At 62.4% G+C, this 23,029-nt stretch overlaps 1 protein-coding gene across 2 annotated transcripts; it reads left to right on the forward strand.

Annotated features, from left to right (window-relative positions):
* The first annotated feature begins 618 nt into the window (after positions 1-618).
* SIDT2 (SID1 transmembrane family member 2) lies at positions 619-22,048 on the forward strand. 2 transcript variants are annotated; one of them, XM_063139338.1, is made up of 27 exons: positions 619-727; positions 2,645-2,766; positions 3,927-4,091; positions 4,521-4,566; positions 5,251-5,352; positions 5,469-5,552; positions 6,033-6,132; positions 7,628-7,693; positions 8,125-8,222; positions 8,784-8,844; positions 9,973-10,044; positions 11,683-11,757; positions 11,999-12,046; positions 13,194-13,312; positions 13,744-13,817; positions 14,002-14,068; positions 14,353-14,426; positions 14,564-14,687; positions 15,129-15,246; positions 15,533-15,669; positions 17,046-17,154; positions 17,579-17,655; positions 17,797-17,843; positions 18,538-18,643; positions 18,878-18,988; positions 19,335-19,448; positions 20,703-22,048. In XM_063139338.1, the coding sequence occupies exons 1-27, from the start codon at positions 716-718 to the stop codon at positions 20,763-20,765; spliced, it is 2,391 nt and encodes a 796-aa protein (XP_062995408.1). In that variant the 5' UTR covers positions 619-715; the 3' UTR covers positions 20,766-22,048. The 2 variants fall into 2 exon arrangements, with proteins under 2 accessions (XP_062995408.1, XP_062995409.1); XM_063139339.1 differs by lacking the exon at positions 11,999-12,046 and having other exon boundaries at positions 8,125-8,218; positions 8,774-8,844.
* The last annotated feature ends 981 nt before the right edge of the window (positions 22,049-23,029 follow it).

Here is a 23,029-nt window from a genome sequence, read left to right on the forward strand (position 1 = left end):
GCTCCTCCACCTGTGCGAGTGGAAAGGCCAAAGGCGCAAGCGGGCTGCTGGGGAGGGGAGGGGAGGGGAGGGGAGGGGGGCAGCAGGGCCCCGCTCCACCCGGCGGCTGCCTCGGGCTCCCGTTGGGGCGGCCGGTGCGCGCGGAGGCCCGCCCCCGCCCGTCCGCCGTCCCTCCCTCCCTCCCTCTCTCTTCGGAGCGGCCCCTTTAACAGGGCGCGGCCCCGCCGCTGACGCCACCGGCCGCGGCCCCGAGCCAGTGGCGATCCGAGGAGGAGGAGGAGGAGGAGGAGGAAGGAAGAGAGGGCCGGCAGGCAGGCAGGCAGGCAGGCAGGCAGCGGACGCGCAGGGAGCAGCAGCAGCAGCGGCCCCTCGCCGCGCCTCGGGGCTGCCCACGCCGCCGCCGCCGCCGCCGCCGCCTCCCCCGCACCCCACCGGGCATGCTGCCCTCCCCGGCCGCCTTCGCCCGCCTGCCGCCTGCCGGGCTGAGGCCATGCTAGGCCTGCAGAGGGCGCCGCCGGTGCCGGGGCTGCTGGCGCTGGCGGCGGGGTTGCTGCTGCTGCTGCTGCTGGCGCCGCTGCCGGGTGCGGGCTCCGGCTCCGGCTCCAGCTCCGGCCCGGCCAAGAGCGTGGTGCAGAAGGAGGCCGACTTCGACAAGCTCTACGCGGACGCCGTCAACGCCGACCTGGTCAACATCTACGCCTTCAACCACACCGTCATGCGGAACTGGGTGAGCCTCTGGGCGTGTGCAGAATGCCTCCCCGGCCCCTCTCGCCCGCCGGGCTGGGGCCCCTTCGGGGGCGCTTGGGCGCGCGCCGGCAACACCCGCGGGCCGCCCCGCTCCTTCCCCCGCCGGGGCCGGGGGGGCTGCTGGCTGGGCGAACAGCTGGAGCGCCTGGGCGGAAGAGCGCGGCTCGGGTGGCCCTTCCGCAGCACCCCAGGGTGGGCAGCCCCCTTGTGAGGCTTCTCTCAGGGGACGCCACCCTGGCTGTGGCGCGGGCTCCCCCAGAGCCTCCCCCTTTCCTCGCCCTGCGGGTCCGCCAAAGGTCGGGCCTCTCCGAGAGTGCAGCCTGTAGCCCACACCAAGGCACTGGCTTGCCAGGCAGAGCCACGTCGTCGTCCTCCTCGTCGTCTTCTTCCTCCTCGCCCCGCTGGCACCCGGGGCTCCGCCTTCCCTGCCTCAGGCAAGAGCTGTGGGTTGTCTCCTACTGCACTTGTCCAAATCAGCTGCCCTCAAGTTTCTAGATCTCAAGCGGAAACATCTCGGCTCCCTCCTCCCAAATATCCACCAGAGCAATTCCAATTAGGGGCTCTGCCTGAAGAGGTTTAACTCCTCCCCCCCCCCCCCCCCGGGCCTCCAAGTTGTGCCAAACCTTTGGCTCCGGAGGGTTTTCCTTCAGGTCCTCACCTGCTGCTTTCTGATCGTTTGGGTGGGGAGGGCGTCGAAACTTGGCAAACTGTGAGAAGTCTGTTGCTTCTGGGCAATTTATGAGGTTGGCCTTTGTCCAGATGTCTCCACGGCGGTCTAGAGAGCAGTCAAGGGCGGAGGGAGCAAAGGTGGGCTTTGCACCATAGAAGGTGCATCTTCTAACCCCCTTTCTACCAGTTGCCCTTTTCCACCTGGGGTGTTACTGCTGTCACCTGGTGCAGGTGCGTGGCAGGGCCGTGCCCATCCTTAGAGCAGCACCTCTGAGCTCAGAAAGAGACCCACGTCATCGGCGGCCTCCAAGAAGGGTTCCTTTTTTCTGAAGCGAAATCCTTTCACTCATTTTGAAATGTTGCAGTCTAGGCAATAATACTTTTGCCAGTTTCCAGCCACGGCGCCCCAGGGGTAGGTTCCAGCCCCTGGCAAGGCTGAAGCTGCCTTCCCAAGGCTGCCTCGGCACAAGCATTCAGCCTTTGGTGTTGGGGAGGGCGGGGGGGGGATGCTTTTCCTTTCTTCTGGCCGTCTCCGCGTGGGGCCGGCCACCTTGGCTTCCCGTTGGCTTTTCTAACACTGAACCGGACGTACTGCAACCCCACGGGGGATGCGTCCCCCACTTTGAAAAGCCAGCCTCTTTCTGCGGCCGCATGTGGGTAAGGACTGGCTCTTCTTTGGCTCCCGTCAGCCTCTCCTCGGTCAGCCTGTGGGGGCAGATGCCCGTTGGGGTACCGCGGCCCCTTCTCTCGGCCCCCGCCTGGCTCCTCCTGCCCCTGAAGATGCTGCTCCCACGGTGGCCGCTTCCGCCTTGCTCTGCTCCCCGCTCCTGTCTCGCCCTGCAGAGTAGCCTTGCTGGGGCCCTTCACGCCCCAGGGCAGCAGAGGATGATGTGTCGTCCTGCAGGCCGGCTTGAGCCCCCGGCCCTGTCTTCTTCAGAAACAAAGTGGAGGCCTTCACAAGCGCCGAGCCTGGTGGCCGGATGTGGCCTTCTTTTCAGGTCGCTGGCCAGCTGGCCTCGATGGACCTTCGGCCTCAATAGCAAGGCTCTGTCTGTGGTCCATCTCTTGGCCTCATGGGTGCCTTTGCCCCTGGGGAGAGAGCGGGCAAGGGCCCAGGGGGAGGCACGCGCCGCCCTGCCATTCTCTTCCCCCCCTCCGTCCACTGCCCCATTTTCTTGACTGCTAGCTCTCAGACCTAACCCCTCCCCTTGTCCTGGTTGCTCTGCAGACAGAGGGAGTCCGGGTGTCGGTGAACGTGTCCTCGGAGCAGAAGGAGACACCGCTGCTCTTCGTGGTGAGGCAGAAGGAGGCCGTGGTGTCCTTCCAGGTGCCGCTAATCCTCAGGGGCCTGTGAGTATCCCGCTCGCCTGGGCGATGGGCAGCCACCGTGGTGCTTCGGAACACCCCTTGGGGGGGGGCTCCTCTCAGCCGAAGGCGAGGCTGCTGTCGGGTCATCGCCCGGCCCTGTTCGTGTTCGGTTGCAGCCGGCCCAGACAACAATGAGGTCTGGAAATACACACACACACACACACACACACACATCTCTGCCCACCACTTCTTCCGTCTCTGTCAGTATCAGAAAATAAGTCCGTGAAGAAGGAAAAGACAGAATATCTGCACCGTGCTTTTGACTGGCAGCGCTCAGAGTCCTCTGCTTCAGACGCTTCAGCTAGGCCGCCAGAGCGGTGGGCTGGGTGTTGAACGTGGAGCTCGTCCACCCCAGCATAAGCGGCTTCCTCCTGGCTGGAGGGGGGCTGCAGCTTCTGACCTCCTTGGCGCACCCTCCCACCCACGTCCCTGAGGTCACGCCTCTGTGGTGAACTCCCCAGAGAGCTTCAACTATTGGGCAATATGGAAATGCAAATAAATTAAATAAATAAATAAATATCCAAGCTCCAGCTTTAGCAAGTCCTGCCTGGTCCCCAGCCTGGTATGGTGTGGATGTAACAAGGACTCACCTCCACCATGGTTTTGCACATAATGCTAAACCAAGAGTTATGTCAGCATGGATTGTTGCCATTACATGCAAACTCAGAAGTATGGGTTAGCTAGGGGTTGTTAACCCTGAACAATCCACAAAGAGAACCCGTGCTTTGTTGTTCGTTGGTGAACTCTGTGTTGATGTTGCGTGCCAGCCCAGAACCGTTGGTTGTTCATGGGAGGGGGGCGTTGCCAGGCAACAGAAGCAGAGTGGCCAAGAGCGGTAAGAAACCCAGCTCCTCTGCCTGCCCAGGGAGGAAAGAACCAAACCCAGGAATTGTGTAACAACATGCGGTTTGCTCAGTTCTCTGGCAGCGAAATTGTTGGTTAACCCTGGTTAAGGCAACAACCCATGGGTTAATTAAGCTAATTCATTCTGCTTCCTCCATCTTGGGCGGGGTGGGATGGGATGTGGTGGGACCGATTTTCAGCGGGTCTGCCATAGTTGAGTGGGACCAGGGGTGAGTCTCCTGTGCCCCAGTACTCCACAGCCTGTGTTCTGACGCCTTCCTGCTTCTCTCGGCCTCCAGGTACCAGCGGAAGTACCTGTACCAGGATGTCGGCCGCACGTTGTGCCAGCCTCCGACCAAGAAGGAGGTTGAGACGCAATCCTTCTATGTGGACGTTTCCACGCTTTCGTCGGTCAACGCGTCCTACCAGCTGCAGGTCTCTCGCGTGGAGAACTTTGTGCTCAGGTGAGCAGGGTCTGCCGACTCCAGCCGTGAGGAGCCGGCCCCTCGCCCTGGCAGGCCCCCTTCCGCTGGCCAGAGGGACAGGCAGCCGCGGCCACAGTGCCCCTGTGCTGGAGTTGGCCTGGTAAATGGGTACAGTAAAGGGGCGGGCAAGGAAGGGGGCACAGCCTCTGCGGAGGGGATCATGAACTAATAGTAACGAGATTCTCTGAACATGTGCAAAGTGCTCTCCCGCTCCTGAGTAGCTGAAACTTGCCTGCCCACCCATTCCCATGTCAAATTAGGGAGCTGAGCCTTCTTCAGGTTGGGGGCGGGGGCGGGGCTTCCAGGCAAACGTGGCTCCTCCCCTGTTAGCTTAACCACCATTGGTGTCTGCGTCACCCCACCGGCATGCGCGCACTCACCCCAAGGCGTTGCTCTTTCCCCTCGCAGGACAGGTGAGCACTTCAGCTTCAATGCCACGGCATCCCAGCCACAGGTGAGTCCAGCCCAAGAGCCTGTTTCTGCTGGGATCGGTGCGAGGGGGTGGGGGGTGGGGCCTGGCTGGTGAGTGCGAGGGGCACCCCTGGGGCTTCGGTTTATGACGCCAAGGCCCTCGGGTTCGGCACCTGGCTGTGAAGTGAGGAAGCACCGGTTGGCCGGTGGTGTCTGCGGGCGCCCCAGGAGTTGTGTGGCTCTGGTGGTGGTGCTTGGCCGTCTCCCTCGGGGCGCAGGGCTCGGCCTTCTGCCAGGCCGCCAGGCGATCTGTCCGCAGCCGGCAGCGATTCTCTGCTGCCTTTCCCTTCCCCTTCAACCTGAGATCCGCGTCAGCTGGACGTGCCGGGAGTGGGTGGAACCGGGGACCGTCTCCGTGCGGACCCAGCCCCGTCCTCCTTCCCCACCCAGCCGCCCTCTTCCCGCCTGCTGCCGCCCTTCCGCGTGGCAGGAAACGGCTTCTTCCGTGCCTTGAGGGGCATTTGCAGGCCACGGCCCTGCTGGGGGGGGGGGGGTTCTTGCGTGGTCACCGCTGGAGTTACCTTGAGCTGCAAGTGATTCTGCTGGACCTGGGCACGAGGGGCGGGGACGAGGGGGGGCGAGAGGGGCTCCTGCAGGGGAGGGGGCGGGAGGGGCTCTCCATGGCGCTGCTTCTCGTTCGCCAATGCCTCCGTTCTCTCCCCGGCAGTATTTCAAGTACGAGTTCCCCGCGGGCGTGGACTCGGCCATTGTGAAGGTGACCTCCGCGATGGCCTTCCCGTGCTCGGTCGTTTCCATCCAGGACATTTTGGTAAGCGAGGAGGGCGGGCAGGGAGGGTCCGTCCCCCTCGGGCCCCTCCCCCTCCTCCCCCCAGGGGCTGACTCTGTTGCTTCTTCCCCGCCTTCCTCACACGCTCGCTTGCCCAGTGCCCCGTCTACGACCTGGACAACAACGTGGCTTTCATCGGCATGTACCAGACCATGACCAAGAAGGCGGCCATCACTGTTCAGGTACAGCGCGCCCGCTGGGAACCGGGCCAAAGGCAACCTGAGCCCTGTCAACCTGGCCGGCCGGCCGGCTCCCTGGTTTCCGATGGCATCAATTAGCAGGTGCTCGCGATGCTATCGTTGTGCCCGAGGAGTCGAGCCGTGCCCCGGGAGCGCCGCGGAGGAAGCGATGCTTGTTGAACGGAGCACGGATTCCTCGGGTGCTCTCAGCAATTGGTGCGCTGCTCCTAGCATAGCAGTTGGCCACTGGGGGCCCACAACCCCCGGCCAGACCAGGCTGCCTGTTGGCTCACAGCGGCCTTCCAAAGGGGTTAAGAATGAGCCTTTTGAGGGAGTGGAGAGGAGGGCGGCTTCTGGGTCTCTTCGGAGGCTGCTGGTTGGGGCATTTGGCCCCTGAGCGATGCCCAGGCAGTCCCTTGAGCCAGGTGCCCAGGAGGGCCGTGATGCCAGCGCTGCCTCCTTCCCCCCCCCCTTCGTTTGCAGAAGAAGGATTTCCCCAGCCACAGTTTCTACGTGGTGGTGGTGGTGAAGACCGAAGACGAGGCCTGCGGGGGGCCCCTGCATTACTACCCTTTTTCCAAAGGTATGGAGGTGGGGGTGGGGCAGGGGCTTCAGCATAAGCCTGCCGGTTGGTGTTGCGTCTCTGATTATGATGCCACCAGTTGGTGCCTGTGGCAGTATCCCAGCAAGACAAATATTTGGTTGGGAGGTAGCTTAGTTTGGAGGGTGGAAATGGACTCCCCCTAAAACAGGGGGTGGGGATCTTCTTTGCCCTGAGGGCAGGATTGCGACCCGGGAAACCTCCCGGGGGCCACTTCGCAGCGGTGGCCGCACCTGCCCCCCTCCAGTCCCCCCCCCCCCCCGGGATGCAGGAGGCAGAGGCGGCGTCCTCGTTCACCTGGCTCCTCTGTGGTGCTCCTGGTGCTTTGGAGCGGCGGCGGCTGCCGAGGAAGGCCGCTCCGCACGCCCCCCCCCCCCCGCCTTTCTCAGAGGTGCCCCTGTGAGCTGCCACCTCGAAGCGCCTTGAAGGAGCAGCAGGTCCCCATACCCGTCTCTTCCCGATGCGGAGCCTTTTGCTGGGGGGGGGGGGGGGGGCAGGAGCCCCACTGGGGTTCTCCGTGGGCAGGGAGGCCTCTCGGGTTCCCCACTCCTGGCCTGCAGGAGCGGGGGTGGGGGCGTTGTTGTTTGTAGACCCAGCATCAGCATGCTAAACTTGCGCCCTTGGTGGGGGTGGGGTTGTGGCCTGCAGGGGAGCAGGGCCTGGCATCAGCCTGCTCCTGACCCTTCCCACCGATGGGGCCGCCCCAGCTGGCTCTTCTGCCGGCATCTTTTTGCTCGTGTAGCAGCCGCCCTGTGGCCCTCCAAGCGCACCTGCAGAGCTCTGCTGCTGGCAGCGTTGTCTGCCGCCGTCGGGTCTTGCGCCGGCATACGCCATCGCCCTCAGCCAGCCTGTCTTCAGAGTAGGAGCAAAGGGAGAATCATCCCTCGTTCTGCAATGAGCCAGGAGGAGGCCCTCTTCTGCAGACACCCGCAGGGTCTTTGGGGGCACTTTTTAAAAGGGTGCGAAGCAGAGACGGGGGCCTTGGAGGAGGAGGAGGCGGAGGAGGCGGAGGAGGAGGAGGCTCTTTGCCCCGGCTCAGTGACGTCACTGGTGCCGCCGTTCCCTTTAAGAGCAGCTTGCCCTCTTCCTGCTGCCTTGACGTAGGAGGCACCCTTTCGCTGGCCTGCATGCAGAGCTCTCCCGGGGGCTCTGAATGTGTAGAACCCTGTTGCCAGTCGCCAATTCCCGGGCAGACGACAAACCCACGGCTGAGTTTCAGCAGACCCCTGCTTGTGGGATGCCTGGAGGAAGCGGGCTCCATGCTGGCTGAAAGGACAACAGTGGGACCCCCGACTTGTGGCCAGCTCCTGGGGGGAGGGCGCTCCCGAGGGTTGGTTCCAGGGGAGCTGAAAGCAAGGCCTGCGTTGTTCAGGAAGGGAGGGGGCCTCGGGAGGGGGGGCGTGGAGCCCTGCCTGAGGGGAGGGGCGTGGATTTGGGGCTGCGCTCCTCTCCACCCCTGGCCTTCTTGTCCCCCCAGACGAGCCTGTCAATCAAGGCAACCGCCAAAAGACGCTGGACGTGGTTGTGTCGCCAGCCGTCATCTGTAAGTAGCGCTGGGTGGCCTCTGCACTCATTTGGTCCAGCGAGGGATGGAGAGACCAGCCTGACCTGGCTCGGTACTGTTTGACTTCCATGTAGCCCCAATGGAGCCTGGTGGTGCATAACCGTAGTGGCCCAGGTCCCCCCAGGGAGGGGGAGAGAGGAAGGCCACCCTGTCACGTGAGGCAACCACCAGGTGAAGGGAAGAGGCCGGAAAGGGCATGCAGGCCACGGAGGAAGTGCCGTCTTGCTTTGAGAGCCACGGTGAGGCTTGGCGGATGTTGGCAGGCGTCGGGCCTGTTGCCCTTTAGCAGTAGGGCTTTGGGGGGGGCTGACCGTCCGCTGTGCCTGCCCCCACCTGCCCGCCCCCATCGGACTCCAGCATCCGCTGCTGCCCCTCTGCAAGGCCTCTCTTTTCCTTCTCCCTCCTTGCAGCGCAGGCCTACGTGAGCGGGATGCTCTTCAGCCTGGGGGTCTTCCTCTCCTTCTACGTGTTGGCAGTGCTTATCGCCTGCTGGGAGAACTGGAGGTGGGTCCTGCCTTTCCCCCCCCCCCCCGCACCTCCCCCCCGGCCTTTCGTCTCCGTTGAGAATGGCCTGGTGTTGCAGCCACGCAGAGGGTCACCACCCCGGCCGTCCCATCCCGGGTGCAGGGGGCTGCCCGTCGGTCTAGGAGGGTCCTTGTGGCAACCGGCCTTCCCGCACTGCCCAGGATCTCCGTCTGCGCGTTGGCACCTGCATGAGAGTTGCCTGGAGTCCCCCTCTCTGCCCTCTACCTGCTGCCTGGCTTGGCTTGTGGCGGGGTGGCCGGCGGGCCTGCCTGCTTCACAACCATGGGGTAGGCCAGGTAGCCGTTGGGCCACCTCCCAGGACGTGGCCCGTCTGTGCTTCTGCGGCCCTTAGCGCCTCCTGAAATGAATGCCCTTCCCTGGGGCGGAGGGATCCACCCCTCAGGAGGGACACAGCAGCCAGCCTTCGCCCGCCAGCTTGGACGCCCTCTGCTCTCCTCCGTGGGCTTTTGGAGGGGCGCGAGGGCGGGCTCTCTGCGGAGGAGCCGGTGCCTGAGGCTGTGAATTGCTCTGCAGGCAACGGAAGCAGCAGCAGCAGCGGCGCCTGGGGCTCTCGGCTGCCATGGACACGCCCAGTGCTGAAACCGGTAGGTGAGGGGGAGGTTTGGGCCAAGGGCCTCTGCAGGGCGGCTCTCTCTCCAGGCCCAGCTCTTAAGCCCCCTGCCCTTGAAAGGAACTGTGCCCCCTCTGCAACTGGGTGCTCAGCTGGCACAGACCGTAGCAAGCCTAGCAGAGCTTCGGCTGAACCCACGACCTCCGAGCAAGGCGAGTGGGTGTGGGTGGGGAGATACAAGCACAAGGGGCGGACAGGAAGTGCTCCAGCCCCCAGGCGCTGCAGCCCCTGCGGAATCGTTAGGATTTCAGGTCTGCCTCCAGAATCTGAGATTAGAACCTCAACAACCCCCCACCCCACCCCCCCACACATGCCACCACCGCCACCACCACCGTCAAGAAGAACTAGGAGTCAGAGAGTCTTTGGGATGCAGCCCTGTCCCAAGACACCGGTTCCCACTCAATTCTGCCGGCTTGGAATTGCCCCTGTATACAGCCTCTGTCTGTCCCGGCATCAGACAGGAACTCCGCCTTGCTCCTCGTCACCTCCGGGCCTCCAGATATCTCGTGGGGTGGGGGGGTGGCGCTAGGAACTGTGCCCACTCCCTGTCTTGTTTCAACTGCTGCTGCCCGCTAGCCAGGAGTGACTCAGGCCTCGCAAGGCCAGGCTGCAGCTTTTTGGCTGACAGGCCCCAGGGAGGAGTGCTGTCTCAGGCAACTGTGCCATGAACTGATGGGGCAACTGGGTTTGGGTTTACACTGGTAAATCTCTCTCTCTCTCTCTCTCTTTCTTTTCCTTCTTCCTTTTCTGGGGCACCCCCCATTCAGCTTCTCTCCTGGGTAAGCACCAAATCTCCTTCGTTTCTTAGCTTCCTAACAGCGAATTCTCTTAACTCTTTCTGTGCCGTGAGGGGATCTTGGGTACACGCCCCAGGCTCCTTCCAGAGCTCTGATGTGGAGCTTACAGGGGTATGAAAAAGGGGCCGCGGGCAGAGGGCAGAGTAGGCCCCGCTCCGCCAGCACCCGTCAGCTGCGCCTTCTCCTGGATGCTCCCTCCAGCTGAGGACGGAGCCCCGGAGGAGCAGGAGCCTTGCCCACGCCCCTGCCCAGACCCCTTCTCCCCAGTCGCGGTCTGCTGATGGCTGTGCTCTGGTTCGTTGCAGGGCAGCCCCGCATCTCCCCAGACGCCTTCCTGGGACGCCCACCGTACAACGGCTACAGTTACGGCTCCTTCGGTGAGTGCAGGCGCTGCTGCCCCCTGCAGTCCCTCGCCCCACACCCCACCTTGCCTGGGCTGAGGGCGTGGAGCGCCAAGGAGGGCGGCCTGGCTCTCGCCTGCCTGCCGGCCCCCTGACTCAGGGGTGGGGGACGGGGTCTTCTGCCCCTTCACTCCGCTGCCGAGCTCTGCCCGTTTGTCAGGAACGTTGGCAGTGGGATGAGGAGATTATAAAGCAGATCATAAAGAAGTCAATCTGTAAATACCTTGAAATCAATGCGGTGATCATTAGAAGCCAACATGGATTTGTCAGGAACAAATCCTGTCAGACTAATTTGATCTCATTTTTTGATCGGGTAACCTCCCTTGTGGACTGTGGGAATGCTGTGGACGTCATATATCTTGACTTCAGCAAAGCTTTTGACAAAGTGCCCCATGATATTCTGATTAATAAACTAGCTAAAAGTGGGCTAGATAGAACGACTATTAGGTGGATTCACAGTTGGCTACAGAATCGGACTCAAAGAGTGCTTATCAATGGAACCTTCTCAAACTGGGGAGAGGCAACGAGTGGGGTGCCGCAGGGCTCCGTCCTGGGCCCAGTGCTCTTCAACTTTTTTATTAATGATTTGGACGAGGCGGTGCAGGGAACACTTATCAAATTTGCAGATGACACAAAATTGGGTGGGATAGCTAATACCCTGGAAGACAGAAACAAACTTCAAAGTGATCTTGATAGGCTGGAGTGCTGGGCTGAAAACAACAGGATGAAACTTAATAGGGATAAATGCCAAGTTCTACATCTAGGAAATAGAAACCAAATGCAGAGTTACAAGATGGGGGATATTTGGCTCAGCAATACTACAAACGAGAAGGATCTTGGAATTGTTGTAGATCGCAAGCTGAATATGAGCCAACAGTACGATATGGCTGCAAGAAAGGCAAATGCTATTTTGGGCTGCATTAATAGAAGTATAGCTTCCAAATCACGTGAGGTACTGGTTCCTCTCTATTCAGCCCTGGTTAGGCCTCATCTAGAGTATTGCGTTCAGTTCTGGGCTCCACAATTCAAGAAGGACGCAGACAAGCTGGAGCATGTTCAGAGGAGGGCAACCAGGATGATCAGGGGTCTGGAAACAAAGCCCTATGAAGAGAGACTGAAAGAACTGGGCATGTTTAGCCTGGAGAAGAGAAGATTGAGGGGAGACATGAGAGCACTCTTCAAATACTTGAAAGGGTATTTGAAGGATCTCTTCTCAATCCTCCCAGAGTGCAGGACACGGAATAACAGGCTCAAGTTAAAGGAAGCCAGATTCCAGCTGGACATCAGGAAAAACTTCCTGACTGTTAGAGCAGTACGACAATGGAATCAGTGACCTAGGGAGGTTGTGAGCTCTCCCACACTAGAGGCCTTCAAGAGGCAGCTGGACAACCATCTGTCAGGGATGCTTTAGGGTGGATTCCTGCATTGAGCAGGGGGTTGGACTCGATGGCCTTGTAGGCCCCTTCCAACTCCACTATTCTGTGATTCTATGAGGAAGGCGCTGCGAGGGGGGGAGGCTCTCCCCTGCCTTCCCACCCACCCACCCACCCTCCCCGGCCTTCTCTGAGTCTTGCTGCGTTGCTCAGTCAGACTTGCACTCCATTGCTGTTGCAGACAACGGCTCCACGGCCAGCACCGAAAACGTCACTGACAGCCTGCTCTCCACAGAAGCCTCCTACAGTTACGCAGGTGAGGAGAGGCTTCGCTGGGCTAGCTGGCACCTGGCAGCCCGAGAGGAGCCTCCTTCGCCCCAAGGCCTGGGGTTTGTGGGCCTCTGCATGTGCTCTGCCTCCCCGGAAGGGCGGGGCGGGCGCCGGGCTCTCTTGATCCTTGGGCCTCAGGGATTGCGCAAAGGAACGATCCTGGCTGAGATTCCTGCGGTGGTCCGGAGCGCCGCCCCCTTTGCCTGACTCTCTGCTTTCCTTTCAAGGGCAAGATCCGTGCCAGCACCGCCAGAGACACTGGGCCATGGCTATGGGTAGAGGCCGGCAGAGAGACCCAATCCCCTCAATCAGGCATCCCATTCCTGGCGCCAGGCCCTGGCGGAAGCTTTGGCCCCTTTGCTGGGCCGGGCGGAGGGGAGCTGCCGCCAGGCCTCTCTGTGTGCGCCGGGCTGAAAGATTTGTCATTCATGAATCACGCTTCCAGCCCTGATGGCTGGGGAGATAAACTCGCAAATGTGGGCAGTAGCCGGACTAGCCTTAAACTTACAGGCCGAAGTGGTGATGGGGCTTAAGCCCCCGCCCCCTTCTTCCCTGGAAGCCAGCTTCTGCCCATCCCCTTCTCCCTGGATTTCTGAAATTGTATTTTGAGGATTCACAGAGTACACAGAAGCCTGGTGTTGCTGCTCCCTGCCTGGGGGAGGAGGCAGGGGGCACCAGGAATCTGATGCAAAGACACCCCCACCCCACCCCACCCCACCCCTCCCCTGCTGCTCCATCTTGGGCAAGCTGCAGCTTTCTGAGGGCCTGCATGTGGGAGCCACTGAGCCCACGGAAGGGGTGGGGTGGGTTACGCTGGCATACACAGGTGCGCCCGAGGACGCGAGGGTCCACTCTTTTCCTTCCAGCCTGGTGGGTGAAGTGGGATCCCCATTGCAGCTGATGGCTGTGTGTGCGCGTGTTCCACTTTTTGCTGAGCCTGGGGGACCGAAGCCCCCTCAGAAAGCTGACAAAGACGGAGGTGATCTGCATGATGCCTCCTCCTCCTCCCCCCCCCTCCGTCCCCCAATACCAGACGATTTCGTGGGCTGGGCTCCCAGAGCAGGGCGATCACTGCTCCTGGGAAGGGAAGGGGCTTATAAGGCAGGCCGGCCAGCAGGCAGGCCGGCCGGCCGCCTGCAGAGCTGGGTAGTAGCAGGGGCCTTTGCGCATGCTCTGTGCCCGATGCCCCTGTGCCCCATGCTCTGTGCCCCATAGCACTGGGTGGGCAGAGGTCGGCTTTGTCGGTAATTCGATGGCTGGGCCTTTTGCCCCGAGGCGCTTCCCGAGACTCACAGGGTGCTGGGCTGGAGGGCCCCGAGGTGCTCGGAGGTGCCTGGCGGGCCAGCTGGCCACGGGAAGCCCCGGCAGGGGCGCCCCCTGTGGCTTGCCCTGGCGGTGACGCTAGCCCTCCCTGCCCCACAGAACGCTCCCTGGAACACGTGGCAGGGCGCCCACGGCTGGACTCGCTCAGCTCCGTGGAAGAGGACGACTACGACACGCTGGCCGACATCGACTCAGACAAGAACGTCGTCCGCACCAAGGTGCCTCCGGGGGGGGCGGGGGGGCAGCCATGGGCAGCCTTTGCGGACCAGCTCCCGAGGAGGGTGGGTCGGCAGTGACGCTGCCGTGGAGGGCAAGCAGAGGAGGCCCGAGGGAGGGAGGGAGGGAGGGAGGGGGCAGGCGGTGGGAGTGGGCACGGCGCTGGCTCCCCCCTTGAGCCCCACAGGCCCCCTGCAGGCCCCCCTTGCTGTGGCAGGGGTGGAAGGGGGCAGATAGTGCTGCCCTTGGGGTGGGGGGCAGGCTAGACGGTGGCTCAGCGCTGTGAACGGCGGGGGCGGAGTGCTCTGGGCCCCTCCGGGCGGGGGAGCGCTGGCCGCCTTGCAGACCTGGGGCCAAGGTCCTCTTTCTCGATGGGGCCGGGGGAGCTGGCTCCCAGCGCTGGCTCACACCTGCTCCTCCTGTCTCCTTGCAGCAATACCTGTACGTGGCGGATCTGGCCCGCAAAGACAAGCGGGTGCTGCGGAAGAAATATCAGATTTACTTCTGGTGAGAGGGGGGCTCGGGATGGGAGGGCCCCGGAGGCCGGCTGCCAGCCGCCCCCCCCCTTGCCCGGTCCCACTTCCTGGCGCTCTGCTTGTGCTCCTTGTTCGCCGAGCAGAGCCCCTGCAATGGGTGTCCGGCGGCGCTCTGTGGAAGTGACGCCGGCTCTCGCCTGCTCCATCTCCCACAGGAACATCGCCACCATTGCTGTCTTCTACGCCCTGCCTGTCATCCAGCTGGTCATCACCTACCAGACGGTAACAAAAGGCTTCCGGGCCTCCTCCTGCCCTGCCGGCGCTGTGGGAAACCCCCTCTGTGCCCTCCTGGGGGTCCAGGCCACGGCCTCCACCCAAGCCCAGCCGGGAGAGCCCAGCGCGGCCCAGTCTGCCAGCTCTGAGCTCCGCTCCGGTCCCCGGGCAGCCCAGGCGAGGGCCGGGGGGGGGGGGGAGGGCTGAGGCAGCCGGCCTGCCCGCCTGCCCATCCAGTTCCCTGCCCTGGTGACTCTTTCTCTCTCTCCCCCTCCCCCCCCCCTTGTGGGCAGGTGGTCAATGTGACCGGGAACCAAGACATTTGCTACTACAACTTCCTGTGTGCCCACCCTCTGGGCAACCTCAGGTATGACGGGCCAGGCCGGGGCCGGAGCTGGGGCGTGTGGGCCCCGGGAGGGGACGGGGCGGGCTCCTCTGCCTCTGTGGTGCCCTGACGCCCGCCGGCCCGCCCTTGTTCCTCGCCCCTGTTCCTCGCCCCTGCAGCGCCTTCAACAACATCCTCAGCAATCTGGGCTACATCCTGCTGGGGCTGCTCTTCCTGCTCATCATCCTGCAGCGTGAGATCAACTACAACCGGGCCTTGATGCGCAACGACCTGCAGGCTGTGGTGAGGGATGGGGGGGCATCCTGTGTGTCCCTGCCCAGACGCTGTCCATCGCCCCCGACTTGGCCAGCTCCTGTTGGGCCTGTGCTGCCCCCCTTCGGGGGGGGGGCTGTCTTAGGAGCTCTCAAGCAGGGAGTTAGAGGGGGGGGGCAGAGGATACAGCCGGCCCAGTCCTGCGGTCCTGCTAACGGCGCCCACCAGACCATGCCTGCCTCTGGAACCGCGGGTGTACATACATGCACCCGTATGTGCTCTGAGCGGTGCGTTCCTCCCTCCCTTTTCCCTTCTGCCCTGGTTCCTGGGCAGCCCTTGCCCTGGGTGAATGAGGGAAGGGCTGCCGCCACCGCTGCATGCCGCTTGGCTGGGTGTGGGGCAGGCAGTGCCGTGGGCAGGGCATTGCCCCCTTTCCCCTCCCTGAGACGGGGTCCTCCGGCCTTCTCCTAGGAGTGCGGCATCCCTAAGCACTTTGGCCTCTTCTACGCCATGGGCACGGCCCTCATGATGGAAGGGCTCCTCAGCGCCTGCTACCACGTCTGCCCCAACTACACCAACTTCCAGTTTGGTGAGCATTGAACGGGAGGTGCGATGGGGCCGGCCCCAAAGCGACTCTGCAAGCGGGGGGGGGGGTGCGGGGAGGCTGCAGGGAAGGCCCTGCAGAGCCAAGGGCTTCCTAGGACACAGCCTGCCTCACATGTTCTGCTTCGCCTTGGTGCGGGTGGAGAGAGGGCCGGGGGGGGGGGGGGGCAGGGCAGGGCAGGGCAGGGCCCTCCTGCGCATGTGCAGAGGGGTGCCGGAAGCCATCCCGGGGCCTTTCCGCACCCAGCTGCCCCTGCTCATCCCCCCCACAGACACCTCTTTCATGTACATGATTGCTGGGCTGTGCATGCTGAAGCTGTACCAGAAGCGCCACCCGGACATCAACGCTAGCGCCTACAGCGCCTACGCCTGCCTGGCCATCGTCATCTTCTTCTCCGTCGTCGGGGTGGTGAGTGACGCGGAGCCAGCTAGCTGTGCGGGGCCGGGGCCGGCTGGGAAAGGGGCCCGGGCAGCCGGCAAAGGCACCCTCTGGATGCTTGGGACTACAGTTCCCATCAGCCCCTAGCCAGCCTAGCCAGAGGTTGTAGTCCAAAACATCTGGAGAGCATCAGGCTGCCTCCGCCTTGCGCCAGGGGCGCGTTGCGCTCTCCCAGGGCCTCGATTACTCGCTTTGAGAACCGAGGCGAGAGGCTTAGGGCGGTCCGGGGCCCTTTCGCCCTCCTCTCTCCCATTACGCGCCACGCTGTTTACGTTGCCAAAAAAGCTCCAAACGGCTTCCTTGGAAAACAGAACTGCGGGAGCGGAGCACTCCCTGCGCACACACAGAAGGCGTCTAATGTGGGGCGCGGGACGGGGGGAAGGGGAGGAGGCCGCGGGCGGCGTGCAGAGCCCTAACCCCACCCTACTGCATCGCAGAAGCCGCGGGCCGTGCGCAGCCCAGCTTACACCCTAGAGCAGCTTTTCAGGACGTCCGAACCTGGCCAGGGTGGGTGGCCGGGCTGCTTGGGGGTTGCGCTGGCGCCGTCTTCGTCACTGGAGGCTGAGGTAGCTGTGGTGGCATGGAGTGCCTTTGGCCAGCTCTGGTTGGTGGCCCATCTGCATTCCTCCCTGGACATGGATAAACTAGCCTCTGTAGTCTGTGCTCTGGTAACCTCCAAGTTAGATTACTGCAATGCAATCGACGTGGGGCTGTCCTTGAAGACGGTTCGGAAGCTGTAGCTTGTGAAAAATGCAGCAGGCAGATTGATAGCGGGGACCAGAAGGTCTGAGCGTGGAACACCGGTTCTGGCCCTCTTGCCCTGGCTGCCACTATGTTTCCGAGCCCAATTGAAGATGCTGGATTTGACCTATTAAGCCTTACATGGCTTGAGAGCAAAGTACCTGATGCAGCACCTCCCCCGGTACAAACCTGCCCATTCACTATGATGGCCCCCTGAGGCCCTCTTCCAGGTGCCTCGTCTGAACAAGGTATGGTACAAGGGAGAGACCGCAAGGGCTCTTCCGTGTTGGCTCCCGACTGTGGAACACTTTCCCCAGTGAGGTCCGCCTGGCACCCACATTGCCATCCTTTCAGCGCCAGGCTAAGACTTTCCGCCACTCCTCGACGTTCGGCAGCCCTCTGATAAGGTTTTAACCGGTCCTGAGATTTCTGTGGTTGATTGCGTTGAGTTGTTTGTTGTCTGTAAATGGCTCTTCTTTTTTCCTGTTAGGTTTTATGTTTCATTTTAAGGGTTTTGTCTTTTGCAAACCACCCGGAGAGCCGTGGCTCTTGGGCGGCGTAGAAACGTGGCTCAGGGTAACAGTGCGTGTGCTCCATCCTCCCAGGTCTTCGGCAAGGGCAACATGGCCTTCTGGATCGTCTTCTCCATCATCCACATCCTCTCCACGATGCTGCTGAGCACCCAGCTCTACTACATGGGCCGCTGGAAACTGGGTGAGCTGTGCCAGCCCTTCTCCCTTCGGTGGCTCCTGGCAGGGACTCCCCCCTCCCTCTCCTCCCCTCTCTCTCTCTCTCTCTCTCTCTCACACACACACACACACTCACACACACGAGCCAGTTTTCTCTCAGCATCCCTCCCTGAGGCTCGGCAGAGTCCAAAGGACAGAGGCCTCGTGGGTGTCTGTCACCCACGGGCGCTGAGCACAACAAGCTACCCCAGAGGTGCCACCCTGTGGTCTAGCTGGGATGGAGGCCGGCTGGGTCAGGCAGGCCTGTCCAGCCCCTAGAGAAATGCAGGCCGCCCCCTCTCTCAGGACCCACCCTCATCCTGGACCCCCGGAGGGGCCTTCTGCCTCCAGCGAGCCCACTCCAGGACCGCGCAGGTTCCGCGTGGCTCTAGCATGACGTCTCTCCGCAGACTCCGGCATCCTGCGCAGGATTTTGCATGTGGTGTACACGGACTGCATCCGCCAGTGCAGTGGGCCCCTGTACGTGGTGAGTCACTGGCCCTGCCTCTCCCTGTCCTGGAAGGGGGGTGGCTGGAGGCTGTGTGGAAGCTCTCCCCCCTCCCCCTCCCCTCCTCTCCCCTCCCCGGCCTCTCTAGACGTGTCCCCTTCCCTCTGCCTGTGTCCCCAGGATCGGATGGTGCTGCTGGTGATGGGGAACATCATCAACTGGTCCCTGTGAGTAAAAGCGTTGCATGGTTTGAGGGTGAGGGTTTGAATGGAAGTGTCTTAATGTGGGTTGAGGGTTTTAACGGAATTGTTTTATATGTGATTGTAAACTGCCTTGAGGCCAGGAATGGTGAGGCGGCGCTATAAAAACGCTTTAAATAAATAAATAAAAGCTGGCGGGCAGGAAAGGGGCCACGAGGGGGTTGCGTGCAGTCGGGCCCTGGGCATGGGGAGACGCCGTGGCCGTTTCGGGGTGGCATCAGATCTGTGGAATACTTTCTCGCCCCAGATCTGCCAGGCTCTCTCCCCCTCTTCCTGCACTTCCTGCTCTTCCAGGCCCATGGGCAGAGAAGCAGCGTGTGGGTCAGTTTTTTAAATGGCCCACCTGCCCCTTTCATAACATTGTTTTGATCTGCGCCTTCCTTGTCCTTCATTCTTTATTTTTTTGCAACGTGACCCTGCTCTCTTATTTCACCGTTTAAGGTTCCGTGGCTGTTTTTGCTGAGTTAGTGTTTTTAGTGAATTTGCATTAGATCTTTTAAAAAAACCCTATATAAGCTGCTTTGGTGGTAGTTGGACAGAGAAGCAGGCTAGCAATGCAGAAGTCGTGCCAACACGAACGGGCCACGGAGCCTGGCGAGTCCTAGCCCCACCGGAGCGGCTCTCCAGGTCCCCCCCTGACCCCCCGACCCTACTCCCACAGCGCTGCTTACGGCCTCATCATGCGGCCCAACGACTTCGCCTCCTACCTCCTGGCCATCGGCATCTGCAACCTGCTGCTCTACTTCGCCTTCTACATCATCATGAAGGTGCCCCCAGCCGCAAGACGGGGCTCCCGTTGGGGAGGGGTGTGGAGGGAGGGGTGGCAGCCAGTCCCACCGGCAGCTCCGAGAGAGAGAGAGAGAGAGAGGGAGGGAGGGGGAGGGAGAGAGGGGGGCTCTCAGTCACTGCAGAATTGCACCCCCCACGCACTGCCAAAGGGGACCCCAGGCCACGGCACACATGCGCCACGGCGGCTCTGATCACTCCCCTTTGCCCTGCAGCTCCGGAGCGGAGAACGCCTCAAGCTCATCCCCCTGCTCTGCATCACCTGCACGTCCGTCGTGTGGGGCTTTGCCCTCTTCTTCTTCTTCCAGGGCCTGAGCACCTGGCAGGTGAGCCGTTTCTCTCCCCCCGCCCACCCCAGGGGCCAGAAGGAGCTGCTTTGTCCAGCCCGCCTCGGGGGACACGAGATGAAGCTGCACTTCGGAACCAAGTCTGGAGGGGCCCGAAACACACACACACACCCCAGCACCTGCCGTGCAGCCCGGTCAGCCCTGCTCCGGTGCTCCTGCTTGGGCGGGGGAGGGGGAGGGCGGCAGTCAAAAGGGGGGTGCGCCTGCCCCCCTCCCCCCTCGCAGCGCCCAACTCCCGCGCTTGTGCTGCAGAGTCATGGGCGGTGCGCAGGCTGCGCACCGTCTCCACCCAGCACAAACCGGCCCTTGTTGCTGTTCTCCGCAGAAGACGCCGGCTGAATCCCGTGAGCACAACCGGGACTGCGTCCTGCTGGGCTTCTTTGACGACCACGACGTCTGGCACTTCCTCTCCTCCATCGCCATGTTTGGCTCCTTCCTGGTAGGTGACCCTGGCCGGTCTGGGGGGCCCAGTGGGGGGGGGGCAGAGGATAGCAGCAGCCTCTCCCTGGGGCCCCCCGGGGCCATCTGTGCTGAAAGGGCCCCCTGATGTCAGCAAGCTGGGAGGCAGGATGCGATAAGGGGGCTGTCTGCTGTCATTGGCTCCCTTGGAGCCAGCGCGGTGTAGTGGTTAGAGTGTTTGACTGGGACTCCGGGGACCCGGGTTTAAGTCTCCATTCCTCCATGGAAGCTCACTGGGTGACTGTATGCCAGGCGCTGGCTCTCAGCCCAGCCTCCCTCACAGGGATGTTGCCGTGAGGATGGAATGGGAAGGGGGAGGGGGAGGGGGAGGACCATGCGAGCTGCCTCTGATTCCTTGCAAGAGGGAAAAGGCAGGATATAAATGTAACACATTAAACAATTACTGACTTATTAACATTTATATGCCACTTTATTTGCTAAAAAGCCATCGAGGCAGACTGGTGCAAGAATTTTAATCAACAAAAACAAGAACATAAAAAACTGAAAAACTTTAAAATAACTACGTAATTTAAAGGCTAAATTAAAAAGAGGAGTCTTCACACCCTTTCCAAAAGCCAAGGGGGCGAGGGCCAATCATTGTTCCTGGAGGAGTGGGGGGGTGTGTGTCATGCCGCAGTTTGAGAGTGTTTCACAGCTGTGGTGTCACCACCGAGAAGGCTCCCCCCCCTTTCTGGTATCCATCCATCTTACCAGGTGACAGGGCACCTGCAGCAGGCCCAACACTGGCGATCTTAACGTAGGTAGACATCGAGCCACTTGGACTTTAAACTACCCCAGTCCTGCGCTATGAAGGGCTTTAAAGGTCAAAAACAACAGTTAGAATGGACGGGGGTCCAGTTCAACGGGCAGAGCGCCACCGTAATATGCTGCCGATGCCCAGTCCTGGGTACTCATTGAGTGGCCGCATTCTGCACTAACTGCTGTTTACAACCAGTCTTCAAAGGCCGCCCCATGTATATCGTTATTGCAGTAGTCCATCCTGGAGGTTACAGGAGCACGTGGATCACTGAGGCCGCTTCCGGGAGGTGGGGGCGTTCCTGTGGCCCGGCGTGGAGCCGGCGTGCCCCACCCCCTTGGCCCTACGCTGAAGCGCAGTGATTTTGTGCCCCCCGGAGAGAAAGGTGGGGCCTTCTTGTGCCCTTGCCCACTCCCCTGGCAGGAAGGGGGCGGCCTTCCCAGCGTGACGTCACGCCTCCTTCCCTTCTCGTCGTAGGTATTACTGACTCTGGACGATGACCTCGATTGTGTCCAGCGTGACAAGATCTATGTCTTCTAGACGGGCAGACCCCTGCCGGGCACTTGAGGGTTTCCTGCCTGCGGGCCTCAACGCCTTTTCAGTGACTGTCGGTTCATGGCGGACCTCGCAAGGGCCTCTGGCGGGAGCCGGGCTTGCAACGGGCTTCCCTGTCTGTTAAACGCATCCTGAAGATGCCGCTGCCCTGGTGGACCTGTGGAAGCAGGACTTGGCTGAAAGGAGGAGGGAAGGAGGGAGGGGCCCTCTGCCCACACGGAGACTCCCTGGGCCGTTGGGCAGCTGTGGGTGTTGTTCGTGTGGCGTGGCTGAGGCCTTGTGCCATCCGGCGGCCCTGCTTGGGAACGAGTCCCTCGGAGGGGATGGGGCACCTGAGTTGTCTGCCTCTGCCGCTGGGCCCTGAACAGCCCTGCAACTGTCCCTGTGGGGAGATGGGGAGACCCTCACTCTAGTGAGACCCTCACTAGAGGCCGAGCCAGGGTCCCGGGGCCACGAGAGCCAAAGCCCTTGTGTGCGAGGGCGGGCAGCCTCCGGAGCCCTGCGTCCCTGGGCAGCACACCTCTGCCAACCTTAAGCACATCCCCTGAGCTGGACAGGGGCCTCTGGCCGCCTCCCGTCCACACGTGGCCTTTCGCCATTGGGCAGCGTGCGACTGAGCTCACTCGGCAACAGCACGCCCTTGTCCTGGGCAGCAGCCGTGTCCCAGGCTGGGGGCGCTCCCGCCGCGCTGGGGGCGCGTCCCTCTCTTCTTCAAGCACACCGTCTGGGACGCTCTTCAGTGCCTACCGCGGGGTGGCGGGCCGGGGTCCAACCGCGCCCTCTCTCCTGGCCAGGGTCAGGGACAGCGCCACCGGACGCCCGCCTCTTGGCTGCCGCTGTGGTTCTCGGCAGCTGAGTGACCACGGGCTGTTTACATTGCACTGCCTGAACGTGTTCCCTCCGCTCTGTGTTCGGCGGAGGACTTTGCTCTTTTTTTTGTATGAGCTACACAAAGTATTCCGAAGAAGAATAACCCTCAGTCCTTTGACCGCTCAGTCTGCCTGGGCTGCAAGCCAGAGGGAGGCGCCAAGCGCCGGGGGAAGGGGAGGGACCCACCCACTGCCTTGTTGGGGAGGGGGCACAGCCCTCTCTCCCCCACCCCCCAAAATGAGAAGGGGTTCCCATGTTTGTCCATTCCTGGTTCTTGGTTGTGGTTTAGATGGTTTTGTTTTTTAAATTGTTCTCCGTGTAAGTTGTTGCAGGGCAAATTGCAGTTTTAATTTCTACAAATTCTGCTGCCAAATGCAAAGAAATAAAAGTCAGCCTTGCCTTGCCCCTGCGCCTGGTCCTTGCTGCTCTTCGAGTCACAGAATAAGTAGAGTTGGAGGCCCTGGAGTCCAACCCCCTGCTCCGCGCAGGAATGCACCCTGAAGCATCCCTGGCGGATGGCTGTCCAGCTGCCTCGTGAAGGCCTCCCGTGTGGGAGAGCCCACCGCCTCCCTGGGCCAGGAGGCAGGGGAGAGGGGTGTTCTCCGCCGCGCCGTTTCCTCCCCCCACGGACCCCCCCCACGATCTCGCCGTTGCTTTTCTGCGCCGCGCTCGGAAAGGAGCGAGCCCGGCGCGTCTCCCCCGCCGGGCAGATCCCTCTCCCCTCCCCTCCCCAGGTAATCCTGCCCTGGTAGCTCTCGGCTCCGGGGGCCGTGAGCTCTCCTCGCCAAGGCCGAGGCCTCGATTGCGCGGAGCTTGGCGTCCAGCCGCTGGGGCCTGCTGGGTGGGGGCTTGGGCTGCTTCGAAGGGGAGGCCATCCCGGAGGCCGGGGCAAAGGAGAGGCTGGCCCCCGGAACGCGCCTCCCCCTCCCCGCCGCCTGGCTTGTGGCCCGCGGGCCTGGGGCAAGTCCCCGGCCGGCGGCCTCCGTGGCCCGCCGCTCCGGAAGCCGCGCCCGGCCGTCTGGAAGGCGCCGTCTGGGGTCCGGGGCCTGGGGGCCCCCAAACCTCCAGCGCCTGGAGGCCGCTGGGCAGCCCTCCCGCGGCGCGCGCTCAGCCCGGCCGACGGGCAGCCTTCAAGGACGCGCCCATCCGGCGCAACGGACCACCCCCTGGGCTTTGGACAGAGCCTCCCTAGGCGAGCGCACTCTACCAGCTCGGGCTCGGCCCGCACCCGGGCCCGGCGCTGCCCTGCCTAAAAAGGGCCGGCTGCCCGGGCCAGCCCCGACAGAGCCCGCGCGCGCCTCCCTCCGCCTCAAGCACGCACGGAATGTCGGCGGAGGCTCCTCCATCACCGTCTTTTGGAGTCTTTCCCCAAATATGGT

The sequence above is a fragment of the Elgaria multicarinata genome, chromosome 12 (genome assembly GCF_023053635.1).
Source record: "Elgaria multicarinata webbii isolate HBS135686 ecotype San Diego chromosome 12, rElgMul1.1.pri, whole genome shotgun sequence".
Classification (NCBI taxonomy): domain Eukaryota; kingdom Metazoa; phylum Chordata; class Lepidosauria; order Squamata; family Anguidae; genus Elgaria; species Elgaria multicarinata.